Here is a 22,174-nt window from a genome sequence, read left to right as displayed (position 1 = left end):
TGTCGACAGGCGGGAGGCGGCGTTACGCCCTGAACCGGTTGCCAGGCAATCGCGGGGCACGTGGAGACAAACAGCCGTGCTCGCAATCACACCTTGGGGCAATTTAGAGTTGGCCAATTAATGCCGCATGTTTTTGGATATGGGAGGGACCCGAGTAAGTAAAATATCCATCATATCCATTTTCTTTACCACTTATCCTCACGAGGGTCGCGGGGAGTGCCGGAGCCGATCCCAGCTGTCGACAGGCGGGAGGCGGCGTTACGCCCTGAACCGGTTGCCAGGCAATCGCGGGGCACGTGGAGACAAACAGCCGCACTTACAAGCACACCTATGGGCAATTTAACGTGTCCAATTAATGTAGGAAACTGGAGTGCCCAGAGAAAAGCCACGCAGGTACGTGGAGAACATGCTCACGCCACACAGGCGGGTCTGGGATTGATCCCGGGACCTCAGAACTGTGGGGCCATCTGATCCACCGTGCCGTCCCATTTACAATTCCATACAAAAGAAAAAATGAAAAAAAATAAATCACAACAATTAACCCCAAAAACTGTTCAATAGGTAGGGAAAAAAATTAAAATTAAAAAGAAAATTCACAAATAGGCAAATCGACTGGAGCTAAACCGCGAGTATGCAGTTTCCAGCGTATTAATTGTAATATCATTTTGGTTGACGTTGTACGCTCCATGTTATGTTCAACACTTGTTTACAGCTGCAAACTTGTCAAAGTTTTCTTCTCGAAGTTAAGATGAATTCATCATTCAGTACAACGTTAAAAGCAGCGGACATTCCGGTAACTTCTTCACACGATTATTTATGACCAATTTTAGGCAGCGCGGTTCGTGACTGGTTCGCGCATCCGCCTCCCAGTTCCGACGTCACGGATTCAAATCTGGGGATGTCTTTGCATGTTCTCCACGTTCTTGTGTGGCTTTTCTGCGGGTACTCGGGGTTTTCCTCCCACATTCCTAACAGTTCATTAAAGACGATCCACGATTGTTGATTAGTTGTTTGTCTTTTTGTGCCCTGCGATTGGCTGGTCACCAATTCAGGGTCTCAGGCGAAGTCAGCTGGGATAGGCGCACCCGCAACCCGCATGAGGATAAGCAGTAGAGGAGAAAATGGATGAACTTTGCCAAAATTTGTAGATCTGTTTGGTGTATTCTCGCACATTTTGAATTTATTGTTGTGGCTTGGTCGCTGTGCTTAACCGTTGTTGATCGGTCCCGTACGACTACACATTCAGTCAGTATCCGTGCAGTACTGGTAACCTTTCATAGCTTAATGAGCCGAATGTGTTTATGTGCTTTACGTCCTCCGTACTTTGTCCGAAATATCGTAATTTCCGGCCTATAAGCCTTTAGACTTTTTTTCCACGCGCTTTCAACCCTGCGGTTTATACGGCGATGCGGCTAATTGGTGCATTTTTCCTAACGGCCGCAAGGGGGCACTCGTGAGACCGGGCTGAGGAAGTGACTTTTACCGGTCCGGCCCTGTTAGCGCTGCGCTAGCGTGTTACAGCCGTGTCTCAGGGATTTTTACCGGTATGTTTTTTTTTTTTTTTAACTAGCCCTGTTAGCGTGGCGCTAGCATCAGCGGCGCTAGCGTTAACTGTGTACCATCTTTCGTTGTAAATATGTCGCGTTTCAATGTGGGTTTCAATGTGGGCATTTGTGGCTTTTACACAGCTGCGGCGTGCGTATGTACCAAATGGTATTTCCTTTACAAAAGTACTGGGTGAGACTTCTAAGCAGGTGCGCTCTGTAGGCCGGGAATTACGGTATATATCTTGTCGAAGCAGCTTGGTCTCTGGCAATAGAGTGCCTCAAGCTAGCAAAGGAATATTCTTTGTGTGTGTTTTTGATGCCCAGTATTTGTACTCTACTACTGGACAATCAATACACACCGAATCTTTTGTGAACTTGTATGTAGTGCTTGCACAGCATGAAAATAAATTTGGGATAAATACGAATGATGTGACAAGTTCTGTAGAACCAAAAAACATATTGTAATGGAAAATGCTAAATTAGCTAATGGTAACGGGGGGGGGGGGGAACCCCACACCAAACAATATTTAAATGGCGTCTCACGTCTTGATTTACATTTTGTAAAAAATGACGAGCCTATTTTGACAAAGTATTCTTCTTCTTCTTTTCCTTTCAGCTTGTCCCGTTCGGTACCCAAATTGGAGCCGTAGCCGAGCTCGCTAACAACAAGACGCGTCTGTAATCACATTTTTGCCGAGGAGGAAAACATCAATCGCTAGTACCAACACAGTATAGATATCAGTTTTCAAATGTAGGGAGTCAAATTTAAAAGTTCTATGGATAAAAAAATTTGACAAATTGATGTCATACGTTAGCTTGTCTGCCGGAACTTTTGGTCCGGTTGCGCGCTAAGGATTGAATCCGTTTTTTAGGTCTCTACTAGCTGCAACGACCAAGCTGAACGCATCACAAAGTTTGACTTTGTCTCCAAATATGTCATTCACAAAATTATTTGCATGCAACGCACGATGCAAATTGAGTTGTTGCAAAAAACAGTGGAACACAAGCTGTCAATTTCACTCTCTCGTCCATCCTTCCATGCGTGAACGGGGTTAAAGTGATTTGAGTAACTTTAAGGGAGAAAAGTGCGATATCAGCGAAAGCCGATTTGATTATGTTGTACAATTTTTTTTTTGCCCCAAAAAAATAGAATTTGAGTGTTTTTGACGTTTCACTATGTTCAGAAGCAGCATAAACGTAATTTATTTGCTTTGGTGAGTAAACTGATATTCCGATTTTTCTGTAAAATATATACAGCTTTGTCTTCATGAAAGGTTGGGAAACACCGCTTATACATACAAGTACTGCATCCTTTGCGACCGAGCTCATGTAGCAGTACTATAAAGGTGTCGCTATGGCAACGACGCCGTTCTCCTGGATAGATTTTAGTGTGGCATTTTTGACGATTTTTAAAGTTATCATCCTAACACCAGTTACCAGCATTTTAGTACGCATCTGTTGATTGATTTTATCTATATTATGTATTATTTTATCTTTTGGCAAAACATCTGCAGGACAACGCTGGCAGGAGTTTGGCCATTTCACCCCATCTGCTGCGAAAGGATTTTTATTTTGAGCCCAAAAAAAATATAAAAATATTTATATTCAAGTCAAAGTTCAACATGTGAAGAAATTTACATTTATACAAATATACAACTTTATTCTCATGACACCTTTGATTCAAGAAAAGATGGTTATTTATTGGGAAAATGAGACTATATTTTTGAAAAACTGTCCATATTTGGTTCTCGAAAACAATCGGACTTCATTCCAGTGTAATATGCCCTTTTTTTTCCTAAAAAGATAATTCATGTGGGAATTAATATTTCCGTTACGGTCATACGTGAGCTTTTAGTTGACAAAAGGCTAAGGTAGAAAGGAGTCATTGATTTATTATGTTTTACTTTATGTAGTTTTTTTAATTGGATATGACATCCATACGTCATCATTATTCGCTTATCCTCACAAGGGTCACAGGGATTGCTGTAGCCTATCCCAGCTGTCAAGGGGCAGGAGGCGGGGGACACCCTGAACTGGTCACCAGCCAATCGCCGGGCTCAGCGAGACAAACAGCCGCACTCACAATCACACCTACGGGCAATTTAGACTGTCCAATTAATGTATTTTTTTTTTTTTTAATTGGATATGACATCCATCCATCTATTTTCTTAGCCGCTTATCCTCACAAGGGTCGCAGGGAGTGCTGGACCCTATCCCAGCAGTCAACGGGCAGGAGGCGGCGTTGCACCCTGAACTGGTCGTCAGCCAATCGCGGGGGACGCGGTGGCAAGTAAGCAAGTCTAAATACTCTGTACTTGAGTAAATCATCCGTACTTTGTGTAAGCAGCGTCCCGATGACTGTTTTACTTCCTGTATTTTGTCAACCCGCGTCCATCATTTTTAGTCCTCACGTTGTCGAAATGGTCTCGTTACTTTTACAACCTCCACCGAAGACAACAAAAGACAAATAGAGAGAGGGAAAAGTGTTTTCCCCGTCAGGATGAGCAGCGAGCACGTTCATTCAGAAAGTGAAACTCTTTTGTGTGCCCAAGTTACCAAATAGTTCCAGTATTGTACATGACAAAATTATACAATACGTTCCTTTTGTTTACGTCGCCATATTGCCGGTCAAGCTAAGCATCGCTCAATGCTAAGTCGGTTGGAGACGACGCGGAAATATGTCTTGTAGCACGACGCCCACAATCTTGTCCGATACATTTAGAAGGTATAAATACACGACGGTACGTGGAAAAATTAGATAAACTCGGCATTGAGGACCTGTATTTAATGCCGACGTCGATGTTTTCGCCGATTAGAAATTGGACTGTTAATTCGCTTGCGCTTGTCTCGGACAACTGGATCTACACGTGGATCTGGCGAGTAAGTCGTCAAGATTTACATGGTAGAGTTTGAAATCGTATAAAAGTTTGGACTTTGTTGCTGGATCTGTTCTCATCAGGAAGAAATCCCAAAAAGTGACGGGTTGACAGCTCGTGCATACGGAAGCGTGTTCGGCCACATGTTAACCTTTGCTAGAATCCATTGGTGTTTTCGGCTAGTATTCAATACAAATACCAATATTTCAATAAATGACCCGTGGTTTTACACAAACTCGCATTCATTAACTATGATTGGAAAAAGAAAATTAGGACAGGGAGAGTCATCTCCTCTGTACACGGAAGCGTTTTGCGGCCACACGTTAACCTAAGTAAGTAAGTATGTTTGTTTTTATTTTAATACGCATTGTTCAACTTGGCTTTATAAATACTTCTTGGTAGTTTGAGAATAATTCCTATCTGAAATGAAGGGTATTGTAAATATTCTCCTATGAACCCATGCGTTTTGTCACCACAAAACATGATTTTGACGTATACAGCTTTTTGTCACTCCCGCCATGAAAATCCTCTCGAGGGATTTGTTTTCGACGAGAAGCAGGAAGTGACGTACACGGCAGTAGCGCACTCGAGCGGTCTCGTCCGTTTATACTAGTTTTACCTGCGGGAAGGTAGCTCGTCGTTCCTTCGTGTTAGCCAAAATGCTGGCTCGTTGCATTGCTGGATATTGCTCGAACGCTCGGGAGGATGGATTCGCTTTTCATACTTTTCCAAAAGATCCGGTTCGTCGTGAAGAATGGATTGCACGGGTGCAAAGGACGAGAACTTCCTGGGTTCCAAATGACAGGTAGGTGTGTATACAGCTACTAAAACAGAAACAATAGTTGGGGTGGGTGGTCGTAATCCGCAAGTCAGGGGTGCTAAATGTGTCGACGCGCGCATCGGAAGGCTTCCGTGCAACAGCCGCTGAAGGACGGCCTCCGGAGACCTTGTGGATCAAGGCCGAGCCGGCTTTGTGAATCGCCGCCAGCCGCCGGCCTTGTCGACACGGCTTCGGCAGGGGTGGCTCGTCGCGGCGCTGCGGTGGCTCATATCTGCCGCGGAAGTGGATCGGACAGGGAGGCGGTTTGGCCGCGGAATCGTCGTCGCTCGTGGGCGGGCGGCGTTGTTTTTATCACCGCCGCGCGGAGGTGGATCGGGCTGGGAGGTGGTTTGGCCGTGATCCGCATATCGTCTAAATACGGCTCGAAACGATAGGGAAATATGTCGCGGTGTGACGTCACGGGCAGGAGATGCAGCCAATATGGCCACCACTTGGATGTCAAATGACAGTTCCGCAACTTTGCGCATGGATGACGGCGCTCTCCGCTCATATTTATTTTTTCATATAGACATTGAAGTGAAAAATGTTATATGTATTTTTCATTACAATATCTATTTTAGAATGTTTATAGGGATGAGACTTGACCTTTAAGAATTTAGCATTAACGAATCAATGGTGCGGAAATGGAGGAAGCTACGAGAGGATCTGCGGCAAGTAAAAAAAAGACTAAACTGAGTTTCCGAGGGAACAAAGCCGACAGATGTATTTATCGGTACGTACTTCTACTCAGATACTGCGTCTAAGTACAAGAGGTGACCGGAGGCGCGTCTGAGGGTTCGCCGTCCGCCCGGTCTTAATTGCTCAACGGTCTCAAACGGCCGAGCTGCGTCGAATGTAAACACGCCGACGACAGCCGCTCGGCTCGCGTCTGTTTGCTCACAAAAAAAAACCTCCCGCAGTCCGCTCGGTCTTTAGGAACCTGCGACCCGGCACCTCCTCGCGACGCCTGCTGGTAATCACTGGACTTGGTCCTGCTCGTTATTAAAAGTAAAAATATTTTGTTTAAAAAAAAAAAAAAAAAACCAGCATACACACACGTGCATTTTTTTTTATTTTACAACATACACATTTTTATTACTTTTTAGGTGAAAAAACTAAAAATAAATTTTAAAAAAGTGATTGTAGCTGTCCCGTGACCCTTGTGAGGATAAGCGGCTAGGAAAATGGATGGATGGAAGATTGTAGCTGCTATTTTAAAAAGTATTCGGTTTAATTCATCGGCACAATCCAGATTACGCCGTGCGACGTCAACCTGTTTAAAAACGAGCTAAAAGTGTAACTGCCGTTCCAAATATGTATTTTACTCTATGATAACTTTTTCGAGTTTCCGCCATCTCCGGCACCCAATGTATAAAAAAAAAAAAAATGGTACATGCAGACCAGCAAATCGGGAGTTGAAGTGGGATTACACCCCAAAAACTGGTCATCGGTCTTATAAAATTATTAAATGAATATGAATGTTGAATACTGACTTGGGAAAGGTTTCACTTCTGGACCTGTTGGATCTCAGTCTGACTTTCGATACGGTAGACCAGGGGTGTCAAATTCATTTTTCTCGCGGGCCACATTGTTGTTCCGGTTTCCCCTCAGAGGGCCGTTATGACCGTGGTACAAAAATATTGTAGTCGTCTCATCATATTTACATCATCGATTTATGACGTAGTTTTGGAATCAGGAATCAAGGGTAATGTGTTTTTGAGCTATTCACACAAAAATGCTTGTAATATCTCAACTTTATCATTTATGTCACATGACAATTTCAGTCATGATTTTTACAAGAATCATCGAAATCGACACTCTAGATTTGATTTCGCGGGCCACATAAAATCATGTGGCGGGCCAGATTTGGCCCCCCGGGCCTTGAGTTTGACACCCAATAGTATTCTGCTGAACAGGTTGGAAACGTGGGAAGGACCGAATGGTTCCATGATCCTGAAATGGTTGAAATTCTACCTGCAGGAAAGGTGTTATATTGTAACCACCTGAAATGTTCAATCTCATCCCTTTGGGGTCCCCCTAGGGTCAATGTTTGGACCCTTCCTGTTTAGCCTGTTTTCCTACCCCTGGGTGAAATTTTCCAGAACTTTAGTTTTGACGCTCATAGCTATGCAGATAACACACAGATATATTGATCACCAGATGACGATTGTTCAATTGAGAACTGGATGAGCCGCGAGGCAACAATTAGCATCTACGTTATGTGGCGGTGTTATTACGCCTTGAGCAACGTACACTTGAACACAAACGGGGCTGCGACATATGCAGACAATATTAACTCTAGTCGCAGTCATATATTCTTTATCATCTGTGAAGCGTGACACATTCTAGCTGAGGAGTCTCTCCACGTGCACTATTATCTGTATGTCTGTCTTACACTGCCCCCGTGTGGCCCGGGAGCGCACACGTGAATAAGCAGCACAATGTGCAGTCAAGTGAGAGAATGTCCATCCGTCCATCCATTTTCTTAGCCGCTTATCCTCACCAGGGTCACGGGGAGTGCAGGAGCCTATCCCGGCTGTCAACCGGCAGGAGGCGGGGTACACCCTGAACTGGTCGCCAGCCAATCGCAGGGCACATCGAGACAAACAGTCGCACTCAGAACAACACCTAGGGGCAATTTAGAGAGTCCAATGAATGTTGCATGTTTTTGGGGATGTGGGGAGAGACCGGATTGAATCCGGGACCTCAGAACTGTGAGAAAATGTGACAAACTGTCTTGAATTCCATTTAAACACGTCACTGCGGTATCTCTTTGTAATAAAAAAAAAAAAAAACGTTTTTCTTGTGAGGCTGGAAAAGGATCAGTTCTATCGTAGTTCTATGACTTGAGTCCTGAATGTGGCCAAGGAACAGAATAAATTCATATCTCAAGGCAAGACTGTCGATTAATCAAGTCAGCAAGTAAACTTGTAAGGGAAATTCCGGTGGTTTTGGATCCATTCGGTCATGTCATGTGTACTCTATCTTGACAATCTCTCATTTCATGGTGATTTTTGTCGACCATTATGAATTTTCAGGGGCTCCGGCATTATGGCGAGTCACATGACATACGAGGTGCCGCGCCAAAGGCTTGATCACACGGGACACCGTTTATCCCCAGCGCCGATTTCTCGGATTTATCCTCATCTGGTGAAGAAATTTGTTTGGTGGGTTGATCGGGAAGACGTCCAGATTTGAACCTGTGAATGTAGTTAATGTTGAATATTTGCATGGTTCTTCGGACGGGAACGACGCGGAGCGTGACGAGCGAGCTCCGGCGGCTAAAGGCCTCCGCCACCACCGAAGCTCCCCCGGATGTCCAAACTCGGCTCGTGGCCCGCCTTCGGTGGTGACGGAGGCCTTCAGCCGGGCTTCGACGTCCGGGGCCTGGAAGCTCGGCTCACGGCTGGCCGCCGGAGCTCGCTCGTCAGACTCCGCGTCATTCCCGTCCGAAGAACCATCCGAATATTCAACGTTATTTACAACCACAGGTTCAAATCTGTACGGAAGTATTCCTCGGTCTTCCCGATCGACCGATAATTGCTATTTGTTCATCAGATGAGGAAAATCTCCGGGAAATCAGCGCTGGGCACAAACGGTGTCCCGTGTAATCGAGCCTCGTACCTCGCATCCGCGCACAAAGGTCATGTGCTCCCGCCAAAATGGCGGCCCCCCTGAAAATTCGCAATTGTCGATAAAAATCTTCTCATAACGCCATTAAATGATATCGGATTAACCTCAAATTTTCAAGGTACACTACATCTGACATTACCTATCGGACACATTCTTGATCCAAACCGCCGGAGTTCCCCTTTAAAAATTGTTTGCGGCCTTTGTTGCGGGAATTTTTTTTTTTTTTCGGTACGAAAGTAGACACCGCGGCGCTCGTGCGAAAGTTTGGCTATCGAACGAGCGCCATAGTTTTGTCTCGGCTAATCCAAATTCGCAAAGCGGCAGCGTTTAGTCGCACGCGTGAAAGGGGGCTGGGAGAGCATTGGTACAGTCCCACGCAAGAGGATTACGCAGGACATTATTAAGACCACGGCACGCGCGAGTTCCATAAAATCAAGGAGTTCCTTTTGGAATCAAAAATAACAATCAAATATGTCTGCAATAAAAACGATCCACTCCCCGTGCGCGCGCGGATCTGCAGGGACGGGTGGCCCGTTCGCTCGGCGCCGCAAATCCCAGCGTTCGAGTCTCCAATCAAATCTCATTGTGACGGGTATTAGCGGATTAGCGCGGAGCGCCCCCGGCCGGGCCCTCGCGGCCCAGACAAACACCCCCCACCCCGTCCGGTATCAGGGCGCCGAGAAGCTGCCCGCGAGCTCATGGGCCCGCTGAGCCCGCCCGCTGAGCGTCGGGCTCGGCCTCGTCCGGGATGTACGGCCGCGACGGGACGCCGCGCTTCTCCGGCGCAGGTAAAGAGAAGCGATTCCGCGTTTCGGGACGTAAATCGGGGACCTCGTGATTAATCCCGGCCGGGGTCTGAACGCCGGAATTTCTCTTTGTGGTTCTTGAAGAGCGGACGCGTACAAAGCAAAACTACCGGAAGAGAACATGAAAAAAAATAAATGACGTGATAGATACGTCGCGTTGACAAAAATGTATTCTGGGAGTACCAGATGAAAGGACGGCTGGGAAGTACTGTACTCTAGTTTTGTGTACCCACATGGTGGCAGCAAAGACTTCATTCAAAGATTTCGTCCATGTGCTTCATTGTAGTACACGTTGTATTACGATCATGATCATTTGTCTGATGCAGAGGTGGAAAAACTAACATTTTCTGAAGTAGAAATATTGATATGCATGTTAAAAAATATTTTTGCCAACCAATTCGAGTTCTGATCCATTTCCTGTACTTTAGTAAAAATACAAAAAGTACACATGTTGAATTATTATTTTCGTACAAAAGTAAAAAATAAAAGTGAATTCATGCTGAACGGATAAAGTATAAAATGACAATAAAAATCACGTATACATGTTCCTGAAAACGCTGTGCAAATACTACAAATACTATGTAAAAGTAGTACTGAGTCAGCTCCATAAGTAGAATTGGGGGAAAAAATACGATTAAAAAATAGTATAAATAAAAATATTACTGTATAATAACATTTTAAGAAAATGTACTTGTACTAGACAAAGTAAGAAATAATTTATACTAAATAATTTTGGATTAAAAAAATTTGGCGGCACAGTGGATCAGCTGGAAAGTGTTGGCCTCGCACTTCTGAGGTTCCGGGTTCAATCCCGGACCCTCCTGTGTGGAGTTTGCATGTTGCCCGTTGACAGCTGGGATAGGCTCCTGCACTCCCGCGACCCTTGTGAGGATAAGGGGCAAAGAAAATGGACGGAAATGAAGAATTTTAAATACATTTAATTAAATAAAAACTTTTCCTGCAAAATGATCAAAACAGGTGAAAACGTGAAATGTGCTCCAGTACAGAGGTAAAAATGATTTTTTATTATACAGACAAAATATATACAAATTCAATAAAATACATACATATTTCCTGCAGAGAATTTACAGCCTGCCCTGTAGTAAAAGCACTGATAATGCCGTCAAAGAAAAGTACAAGTGCAGATCCAATGAAAAATGCATATTCTGAAATCCATCCATCCATTCATTTTCTCCGCCGCTTAGCCACATCAGTGTCGCGGGGAGCCAATCCCGGCTGTCGTCGGGGAGGAGGCGGGCTGCACGCTGAACTGGTCGCCGGCCAACGGGCCTGTCCGACTAGCAATCTTCAGCTCCGCCCCCTTTAGCCACATTTGCCACGTCCCACAAGCTTCCAAAATGGCGACCGAACAGAACAGCTTCAAGTCGATTCTCTAACGCGTTTTCCAGATAATATCGCAGTATTTTTTTTTTGCCCAAAGCGTGGGTGTTTTTTTTAACCAGCCTTCGTTGGGTACGGGCACATATTTCCATCCATCCATTTTCTTAGCTGCTTATCCTCACGAGGGTCGCGGGGAGATCTGTAGCCATTGGGGTACACACTGGACTGGTCGCCGGCCAACGGGCCTTTCCGACTGCTGATCTAAGCCCCGCCCCCTTTACGCACATTTGCCACGTCCACAAGCTTCCAAAATGGCGACCGAACAGAACAGGTTTCAAGTCGATTCTCTATCGCGTATTCCAGATAATATTACCGATGATGATTTTTTTTTTTTGCGAAATGCGCGGGGGTGGGGAATTAACCAACCTTCGTTGGGAACAGGCACATATTTCCATCCATCCATTTTCTTCGCCGCTTATCCTCACGAGGGTCGTGGGGAGCGCCGGAGCCTATCCCAGCTATCGTTGTACACCCTGAACTGGTCGCCGGTCAATCCCAAGGCAAATGGATACAAACAGCCGCACTCACAATCACACCTACGGGCAATTTAGGGTGTCCAATTAGTGTTGCGTGTTTTTGGGAGGTGGGAGGAAACCGGAGTGCCCACCCGGAGAAAAGCCACGCAGGCACGGGGAGGACACGCCAACTCCACGCGGGCGGGGCCGGGATTTGAACCCCGGTCCTCAGAGCTGCGAGGCAGATGCGTCAACCAGTCGCATGATGCGGTTTGTTCAACTCCACAGTGCAGTTGGTGCTCGGTTGACAAATACGAACCAATGCGGCAATTGACGGTTTTGTCTAAGCGGGTTTTTCGTGCCACGTGAGCAACATTCCGGCGAAAGGACTCGCTTGCAAAACGCTTCGCAGGGCCGAGATAAGCGCGTTCGAAGACGAGCCGCTGACGCAGACGTGGGGGGGGGCGGCGTGCGCGAATGCTCAGCAAAACAAAGTTAATGATTCGACGGCCTTATCGCGCGCTGTGATTGATTCACGTCTTGCGTGGCTCTCCGTGTTTATTGACGCAATTGTTTACTTATTTGGCGCACGGAGGCGACTTTTGACGCGAGGTGACACAAAAGCACTCTGACAAAAGACGCGCAAAGTAATGAACGCGTGGCGTTTGTCGAAATATTCACTGTGTTTCTACGGCGACCCGTATCTTTTCCCCCAAGAGTCATTTTTTTTTTTTTTTTTTTTTATCATCTTGTAATATGGCGCGATACCGGCCGGCTAAATAGGCCCTCGTGGTTTATGATTAGCCGGAAACCAAATAAGATGTCACGAGTTAAGAACAATGTGAACACGCCCGAGAGGTTTGATTTCGCGGCGAAGACGCGCAAAAAGCTTCTCCGCGTCCGAAAAAAAAAAAAAAAAAAATAGCGAGCGGCGACGACGTTCATGACGATTTCATTGCTTCGTTGACCGGCGGGCCTCGGGGCGGTCATCCCGATCGTTGAAAATGTGAAATATTGGAACTCGAAAAAGTCAAACTACAGGCCCGGAGGTCACAGCCATAATTTTTTTTTTTTTTTGCAAATCAAGTGTGTCTACTTCATGTTTCCTACTAAATGAACGAATGAATGGATGAATTTTGTTTGTTTGTTGCACTCCGCAAGCGACAAACAAAATCAGGCGAGACATTTTTTGGATATTTCGTATATAGCCCCCCAAGGGCCCCCCCCCCCCCTTTACTCACAGGTCACATTTGACACACCCACTTCATTATATACACATCAAAACAATAAGACACAAAACTATTCTAAAAAGTGAACATTGATGAGGTATATTTTTGGTCATTTTCCATATCACCGTTACTATTATCTATATCTGTGATTTCCAACCAAGGTACATATTTTACTATTAAAAAATCCCACGGCACGCCAGCAAAAGTAAACGTCACCAAAAATGGATCGATTAATTAATGTACGTACGAATAGAAGATGATTTTTTTGTTTGTTTTGTTCTGTCTGTCATTGTGCCTCACTGGCATAAATAGATGAATAAAAATACATTATTTCTTGGAAATAAATGGTTTATTTTTTTGTTGTTTTTTTAGGAATTACATAAAATTGGATAACTTCTCCACGGGCGCTCACAGCACACTAATGGACCCCCGCCACACTGTTTGGGAATAACTGATCTGTATTGTTTTTATTATCACCATTATGCAAAAAAAAATGTATTTGTGCTTCTCCTTGCACCAGAAAAGCTGTTCCCAAATTACAATTTTTTGAATTTTTTTTTACAGATATCACAAGCACTTTTTTCCACCGAATCCCTCGACGTTATTCCACCAATAGCGGTTGTAATTATTTTCCAAATTGAAAATATATAAAAATGAAATGCAGGGAACTTATGCGTGCATAAACTGGTGAGGCGATTCCGCATTTATGATTTTCAAAAGTCATCCGAGGACATTTCTGAGTACATTTAAACGCGCTAGATGAATCAAATGCGTCATTATTTTCACATGTAGATGACAAATTCAACATTTGTCAATTTTTTAGTTTTTTTTACAGACATCACAAGCACTTTTTTTCCACCGAATCCCTCGACGTTATTCCACCAATAGCGGTTGTAATTATTTTCCAAATTTAAAATATATAAAAATGAAATGCAGGGAACTTATGCGTGCATAAACTGGTGAGGCGATTCCGCATTTATGATTTTCAAAAGTCATCCGAGGACATTTTTGAGTACTTTGAAACGCGCTAGATGAATGAAATGCATCATTGTTTTCACATGTAGATGACAAATTCAACATTTGTCAATTTTTTAGTTTTTTTTACAGACATCACAAGCACTTTTTTTCCACCGAATCCCTCGACGTTATTCCACCAATAGCGGTTGTAATTATTTTCCAAATTTGAAATATCTAAAAATGAAACGCAGGGAACTTATGCGTGCATAAACTGATGAGGCGATTATGCCTTTATGATTTTCCGAGGACATTTCTGCGTACTTTTAAACGCGCTAGATGAATCAAATGCGTCATTATTTTCACATGTAGATGACAAATTCAACATTTGTCATTTCGGGGAGGGGGGGGGGGTTAGGAAAATATGATTTCTCGCCCCCCCCCCCCCCTCCTCCCCTCCATTCAGTCAGGCACCGGCGCTTATTTGCAGACAGTTATCTGTTGACACGGTCCCTGCCATGACGCTCGGCACTCACCTTCCTATCTGCTCCATCTCATGTCACTCGCACGACAGCAGAGCGGCGGGCGGCCTCCCTTTCCGCCGCGGCCACCGCGCCGTCCGCCCTCCCGTGGCCTTTGCGCTCATCGGCCGCGTGCGCCCTCGCAAAACAGACGGTCGCAGGGGGCGAGAAGAAAAATAAGTTCCGTATTCCTTCCCCACCCCGTAATTCCGTTTCCGTCGGCGCTCGCTCCTGTGATTTTGGGGGGTTCGCGCGGGAATGAAACGCAGGCACGGAGGAGACGGTACAAATAGGCCGCGGTTGCAAATGGAGTTTGGTCAGCGGTCGGAGATTCCTATTCTCAATAGATAGACGGGACTTTGTTCACAAACTGGAGTTTGAAGTTTCAAAGGGGAGACTCGCACATGCGTTATTACATCAGGCCTCGGCCGCCGTCCTTTTGACTTTTAGCCCCCGGGGGCAGGGGTTCGGGTGACTGATTATAAGACAGCGCTTTCCGGGCCCGTCTTAGTTCAACACGGCAGCCTCGCTCCCACTCGGCGTCAAAGGGCCTGACGCGGACTCCGTTCGCTCCTCCGGTGCGGCGCCTCGCACAGGATTTCAATCCTCGCAGTTATTACGAGGACCTGGGTTCCCTCCCGGACCCGCCCGCATGGGTTTTTTTTTTTTCTCCGGGTGTGCGCTCCGGTTTCCTCCAACGTCCCAAAAACATGCAACGTTCATTCGACACCCTAAATTGCCCGTAGGTGTGATTGTGAGTGCAGCCGTTTGTCTCCGCGTGCCCTGCGATTGGCCGGCGACCAGTTCGGGGTGTGCCCCGCCTCCTGCCCGTCGACAGCTGGGATGGGCTCCGGCACTCCCCGCGACCCTTGTGAGGACAAGCGGCGAAGAAGATGGATGGATGGATGGATGGATGGTGTAAATTGTGTAGTTGATTCTTTTCTGCCACAAAACTAAGTAAAAATATGAAACACTAATGATTACTTGTATAATATCACATCAATTACTATAATCTCTTGTACAATCTGTACAGACCCCCCCCCCGAAAAAAAAACTTGTGGGTACAATTTGAAAAGCACACATTAGGCCTTGTGGCGCTCTTTAAGGGATTCGGAACTCTTAATAGACAGAACACGGCGCGTTCGACATCTATTTATGGGAATTTTTCGGTCATAAATCAAGAAAAATAGCACCGTATGTGCATAAAAAGTAAAAGCTAATGTAGCAAAATGAAGGGGAATCCATTACTCTGTGCAAGGTGGGTGAAGGATAATCACATGTGCCTCGCAGTTTTGAGGACCGGGGTTCAATTCCCGGCCACGGTTGTGTGGGTTTTCGCCAGGTTTCTTCCCATATCCTCCAAAAAGCAACATGCATGGTAGTATAATTCTTCTTTTCCTTTCGGCTTGTCCCCTACGGGGTCGCCACAGCGCGTCATCTTTTTCCCATCTAGGCCTATCTCGTGCATCTTCCTCTCGAACGCCAGCTGGCCTCATGTCGTCCCTCACCACATCCGTCAACCTTCTCTTCGGTCTTCGTCTCGCTCTCGCTCTCTCTTCCTTGACAGCTCCATCCTCGTCACCCTTCTGCCAATTTCCTCGCTCTCTCGCCTCTGGACATGTCCAAACCATCCAAGTCTGCTCTCTCGAACCTTGTCTCCAAAACATGTAAGCCGTTCACTCCGAACGACAACCTCAACATCTTCATTTCTGCCACCTCCGGTTCTCCTTCCTGTCGTCTCTTCAGTGCCACCGTCTCTAAATCCGTCCATCATGGCCTGCCTCACCGCTGTTTTCTAAACTTTCCCCTTCTTCATCCTAGCGGAGACTCTTCTGCCCCACACCGTAGGACAATTGAACCCTCGAAATTGCCCGTCGGTGTGAATCTAAGTCCAAACGATTGTTTGTCGCTACGCGCCGTGCGAATGGGCCGCCGAGCCGGTCGAAGTTCGGCCCTGCCTCCCGCCCGGAGCTCGCTGGGATGAGCTTCCGCCGCACTCGCGACCCACGTGAGGATAAGCGGCTCAGAAAACGGACGGACGGGTTGTCAGTGTTGGGAAAGTTCGTTCCCCCTGCAAACGGTACTCCATAGCGGTGTAAAAGGGCCAAGTTATTGGATAAGGAAGGGGGAATTGTGCTAAAATAGCCACTGCGTGAAATTATCCCGACAAAACCGAACGATGCCTCAAACTGAGTCTGATTCATAAATAAGTTGGATGCAGACTTTTTTTTGTCTTCTTCGTGCATTCCTGAGGTGTCGGATCGGGACTCGGTCTCGGCAGATACTTAAAATCCGCCGACTGAGTGCGCCGTCCCTCCGCCTTGCGTTCGACGCGGGACCGGGGAGACTAGGAACCGACGACGTGGGATCGTCGACGGTATCTGAAACCGCACAACAGTTTGTGATTAAGAAAGCGGATCATATTTTATAGTCCTCTACAGTATATGACTGTTCCTTGAGGAGTTCACAGAAAACCAAGATGGACGCAGCGATAAAAACCTTTTAATGGCAGGTGAGATAAGATTTACTTCGGCGGTGACTCATGGCAAGCTGATTGGGCCTCCACCTCGCCCGTCCCCCCCCCCGGCCCCCCAACCTCACTTTGAAATAATCAGCGCACTTCTTGTGCAAATAAGAGCATTGCAGAAGAGCAAATCGAACATGTTGTAAGAGATGACCCCTGTACACACACACGCTGAGCGGTTTGGTCGTCTTTATCGACGTGCGCTGCCTCGAATTTCAACCGCGACCCGTAACTTGCCTCCGTTTGGGCGACTTTCCATGAGTTATAAAATCTCGATCGAGTGTTGAAGTAGAAGTTAACGAGAAAATAAAGGATTGTGGTAACTTGTTCTTGCGTTCCACAAAAGTCGAAAAGTTAGCAAGCGCTACTTTACATGATTGCCGTACATTACGAGCTCGTTTTGAACCTTTTGAGATAATCTTCTCCTTTTCCTTTCGGTTTGTCCCGTCAGGGATCACCACAGTCCTCATGTCCTCCCTCACAACATCCATCAACCTTTTCTTCGGTCTTCCTCTCGGTCTCTCTTCCTTGGCAGCTCCATCCTTACCATCCTCCTACCATTTTGCTCACTCTCTCGCCTCTGGAAAAGTCCAAACCATCAAAGTCTGCTCTCTCTCGAACCTTGTTCCTTCCAAAACATCCAACTTTGGCTGTCCCTCCCTCTAATGAGCTCATTTCTAACCCTATCCAACCTGGTCACTCCGAGCGAGAAGCTCAACACCTTCATCTCTGCTTCCTGTCGTCTCTTCAGCGCCGCCGTCTCTAATTCTGTCCATCGTGGCCGCCCTCACCGCTGTTTAATGAACTTTTCCCTTCTCTTCCGTCACATAGAACACCAGACAGCATTTGCGGGTTGTTCCAACCTGCTTGGACCCGTTTCTTCACTTCTTTACCCACATTCGCCGCACTTCGGCATAATGTCATGTGTTTTATAACTCCTGTATGTAATGATATCACAACATCCTGTTTGTTGAACCTATGAACATTTGTATTTGCTTTTATTTATTTGATATTTTTTACTCCACTGTGTGCTGTCAGGTCGGCATTATGAATAATAAATAATGATGAATAGATAGATAGATAGATAGACAGACAGACAGATAGATAGATAGATAGATAGATAGATAGATAGATAGATAGATAGATAGATAGATAGATAGATAGATAGATAGATAGATAGATAGATAGATAGATAGACAGACAGACAGACAGACAGATGAATAATCATGTGGCTCAGCTGGTAAAGCGTTGACCTCACAGTTCTGAGGATCCAGGTTTGATCCCCGACCCGCCTGTGTGGAGTTTGCATGTCCTCCCCGTGCCTGCGTGGCTTTTCTCCGGGTGGGCACTCCGGTTTCCTCCCACATCCCCAAAAAACACGCAACACTAATTTGACACTCTAAATTGCCCGTAGGTGTGATTGTGAGTGCTTCCCTTTGCCTCTATGTGCCCTGCGACTGGCCGGCGACCAGTTCAGGGTGTGCCCCGCCTCCTGCCCGTTGACAGCCGGGACGGGCTCCGGCACTACCCGCGACCCTCGTGAGGATAAGCGGCAAAGAAAATGGATGGATGGATGGATAAATGAATAATCAGTTCTTCGATGGTAATCTTGCAAAGTCACGTCACATGCAGTGTAATTTCAGTTTGAACCTCAAAGACGTAAGTTTGTCTTCCTCTTTTTGGGAGGAGAGGGTCTGGGGGGGGTCCAAACTCCAAAATAGTCGTCGACTAAGCGGTATCGCTGCAATCTTTTTTTCCTTTCTTTTCAAAGAGCGGGTGTTTGACATGAGTTAATCACGGCAAAAACCGCAAACGTGTCCACGGGCCTCGTGGCATTGTGTAGGTCCTAATCACCTCACTTTGTGATTGGATTAGCGGGGGCAGCTTTGTCAACATCCAATCACGGAGCCCATCATCGCAAAGCGAGCCTTACAGTGTTTACCCGTTCGGCAGAAAGAAAAAAATACTTTTACGAGTACAGCCCCCCAGTTGCACAGTTAACAAGTTCAAGCCTACCCGGGGGGGGGGGGGGGGGGGGGGGGGGGGTTTACTGCTCGCTGAACTCCGGATCGTTGACCTGCTTCTGTGTACCGGCACTTTCTCTTCAAATACGACCACTACTGTTTGCCGTGCTTCGTGCAACACGAGGCCACGCGCGCACGAAAAAACAAAAAACAACAGGCTTGATTGGCGAACATCTGCGGATTGACGAGAGAAAGAAATTACGGAAATCACGTGACAAATATCAGACTTTAGAATTTTTTTGGGTGTGTGTGTGTGCCAAAGCTCTACAATGGGGACATCCAGAAAAAAATCGAAATACATTTTCTCACTTTATAGTAACAAATATGACAAGATGTCAAATTACAAGGGAACAAAAAGATTTGTACATAGTGTAGTACAATATTGCAAAATTATTTAGATTTGGACGAGAGTGCAATATTGTGTATTACTAGGTTATTACTTTGTCGTTATTTGCCGAGATAAAACCTGGATCTATTTAATGAACGACCAGGATCGTACTGATCCCGTGTGTGTGTGTGTTCACACGTGTCCTTGAAAAATATCATCCATCCATTTTCTTTGCCGCTTATCCTCACGAGGGTCGCGGGGCGTGCCGGAGCCCATCCCGGGTGTCAACGGGCAGGAGGCGGGGTGCACCCTGAACCGGTCGCCAGCCAATCGCAGGGCACATGGAGACAAACACAATCACACCTATGGGCAATTTAGAGTGTCCAATTGATGTTGCGTGTTTTTGGGATGTGGGAGGAAACCGGTGTGCCCACCCGGAGAAAAGAGCCACGCGAGCACGGGGAGAGCACGCAAACTCCACACAGGCAGGGCCGGGATCGAACCCCGGACCTCAGAACTGTGAGGCCGACGCCTGAAAAATATCAAAATACACAAAATAAATGCTGTATATAGGAGTCACTGATGGTGTAGCGGTACACACGGCTGCCTTTGGTGCGGGCAGCGTGGGATCGATTCCCACTCAGTGATGGTGTCGATATCTGCCCTGCGACTGACCGGCGACCAGTTCAGGGTCTAGGCCGCCTTTCGCCCAAAGACAGCTGGGTTAGGCTCCAGCTTTGCTGCAACCCTTGTGAGGATAAGCAGCTTGGACAATGACATGACACACAAATACCGTATTTTGACCAAAGCATAATGATGACAATCCTCAAAACAAAAACAAACAAAAAAAGAATTGACATCTTTGACACAAAGGCGTTTCTGGCAATGCAATATGGAAGAAAACAGGTAAAATATCATTTAAAAAGTTTTGTTTTTCTTTCCAATTTGAATTGGTGCAAATACAATGTTATTACATAGTCCACAAATAGAATAAAATGAAATGGCAAAAGAGTTTGATCCATGATTGCAGAATCTGCGAAACAAGTTGAAGCAATGTATTATATATTAGATATTGTATGTATTATATATGTAAACAAAATAGTTTGAATGTCTCACAACCTTTTGGATTTTTGGAATCGGTCAAACTTAGAAAAAGCCGATGCAGGAAGAAACGAGGTCAATAATGGGATAATCTTCGTGCTTAAGATGGAGTCATAAAAGGAGCTCTCCGTATCGCCAAAATCGCAGCTTGGAAAAAAAAACATGTTTAACGTTTTATGGCCATACGCGGGACTCGCGAAGAACAATGAAGTCATTGCTCTTGATTGATTTGGAAAGGTCATTCCATTCATGATTGAGTGACAGAAAGTAACAACAACTCCTGAACCTTCTTTGGTTTAGTTCCGAATAATTCAAAGCCCGGTCGCGCGTGATTTCATAACCGGGGACGTCTCGGGTGGAATATTTTGGCCTGCTCGATTCGGATGGACCGATGCGACTCTGGAAACCCCCCCCCCCCCCCCCAAGTGGAAGCCGGACTCGCGTGGGCCGGTGGGATCGTGCTCGCTTATAAAATGATGTAGGACGGCGATTCGACTGCTTTCGGGAATGGCCGAACCATTTCTGACGACAGGAGGATGGAAGCTGTCAAAGTTGCGCTATCCGAACGGAGAGACAAAAAAAAAAAAAAAAAACCCAACAACTGTGATTCACCATTGAGGAGGTTTTAGTTAACCATCAACCAGGGACACCCACCCCACCTTTTGGCTGGTTAGCGCTCCGAGGGAAGGAGGCCAGCGCATGTCAGTCTCCTGTCAGGTCCCCATCAAGCCCGGGAGCTACCTCACGTCTGGGTGGAGCCAGTGGGGGGTGGCCAGAGGTGTGCAAGGGGGGGGGGGGGGTGGTGAGGGGGTGAGGAGAAGAAGAAGGATCAGGGGTGGCTGGCGGAAGGGGGGGGGGCACATTAGCTTCTTGGACGAGTCTTTCCGTCGCACCGTCGGGTCGTGGAGGATTTGTTTGGCAGACATGGACATGGCAGACTACAGCGAGGCCCTGGACCCGGCGTACACCACGCTGGAGTTCGAGAACATGCACGTGCTGGCCATGGGCGCAGGTGAGCTCGATTTTTTTTTTTTTTTTTTTTTTTTTTGGGACTGTGGCGAGACCCCGAGGGGGGTCATCCGCTCTCACCGTTGCCGTTGGATTGATTTCACCCGGCTCGAGTGAGTCTGAGCAGCGTTAACGGTTCTTCCTCTCCTGTTAAACGGTCTGCTACCCAAGTCCATAATCATTACTTTTTTTTTTTTTTTTTTTTTTTTTTTTTTCATAGCCTAAGTGCTTGTCCCTTTTTCGAACGTGCACTCTTCCTTGACGCTTGGCTGGGATCCTGAACGTGAAACAATCTTTTCCCAGGAGTTATGTTTCATGGCAGGCCTTCCCCCGTTTCAAACCAGCAGACTTTGTGGCGGTGTAGTCTGATCGATTTGAGCCGGTCTGGGGACTGCGGCAAAACCGCCTTTAAAGATTGAATCTGACCTACGTTACTGACGCTCCGTTTCCCAGAGGTGGGAGATACTTTCAGGTATCTGTACTTTTACTTGAGTAGTCATTTTTCAGACGACTTTTTACTTTGAGGTATCTGCGCCGTCTGCTCGTTACTTTCTTCGAGCTCGCTGGAAGAGAGGTAAAGTCTTCTGCGCTTGAGCTGGGCTTTAATTGGGCAGGAAAAACGGGAACTCCAGCCACACGGAGGGACGTCAAAGCAGGTAGCCCCCCAGCGACAAAGCAGAAGCAAGAATTTCTTCATTTTCAACATGTGTTTTTTTCAATGTCTTGTCTTGTCAAAGCTCTTGTGCCAGACTGAAAAAGAACAGCTTCTGCCCCCCCCCCCAAAAAAAAAAAAAAAAAACCCCAACATTTTTCCAAGTTCCTTTTCCCACCTCTACAGTCGACTCAGACTCTTATCTGAGCTACTCAAAGAGGGGAAACAATCACCGCAGGCTCTCATGACTGACGGTCTTGATCATTCCAAAGCACCGTCTTTGCCGCTGCTGTCG

General features: G+C 46.3%; 1 protein-coding gene across 2 annotated transcripts in view; it reads left to right on the top strand.

Moving 5' to 3' along the window:
* The window catches only part of hnf4a (hepatocyte nuclear factor 4, alpha), a 37,878-nt gene that overhangs the window by 5,621 nt on the left and 10,083 nt on the right, over positions 1-22,174 (top strand). Inside the window, exon 1 of one of the 2 annotated variants that reach the window (XM_061845863.1) lies at positions 21,080-21,231. The exons of the other annotated variant lie outside the window; for it this stretch is intronic. Within the exon in view, the coding sequence (XP_061701847.1) occupies positions 21,144-21,231 (88 nt within the window). The 5' untranslated portion in view covers positions 21,080-21,143. Of the gene's footprint in view, positions 1-21,079; positions 21,232-22,174 lie in introns of those variants that run through there. 2 annotated transcript variants of the gene reach the window in all.

This window comes from Syngnathoides biaculeatus, chromosome 2 (assembly GCF_019802595.1).
Source record: "Syngnathoides biaculeatus isolate LvHL_M chromosome 2, ASM1980259v1, whole genome shotgun sequence".
NCBI lineage: Eukaryota > Metazoa > Chordata > Actinopteri > Syngnathiformes > Syngnathidae > Syngnathoides > Syngnathoides biaculeatus.
The sequence above is the reverse complement of the archived record's forward strand: the minus strand, read 5'-3'. Positions and strand labels throughout refer to the sequence as shown.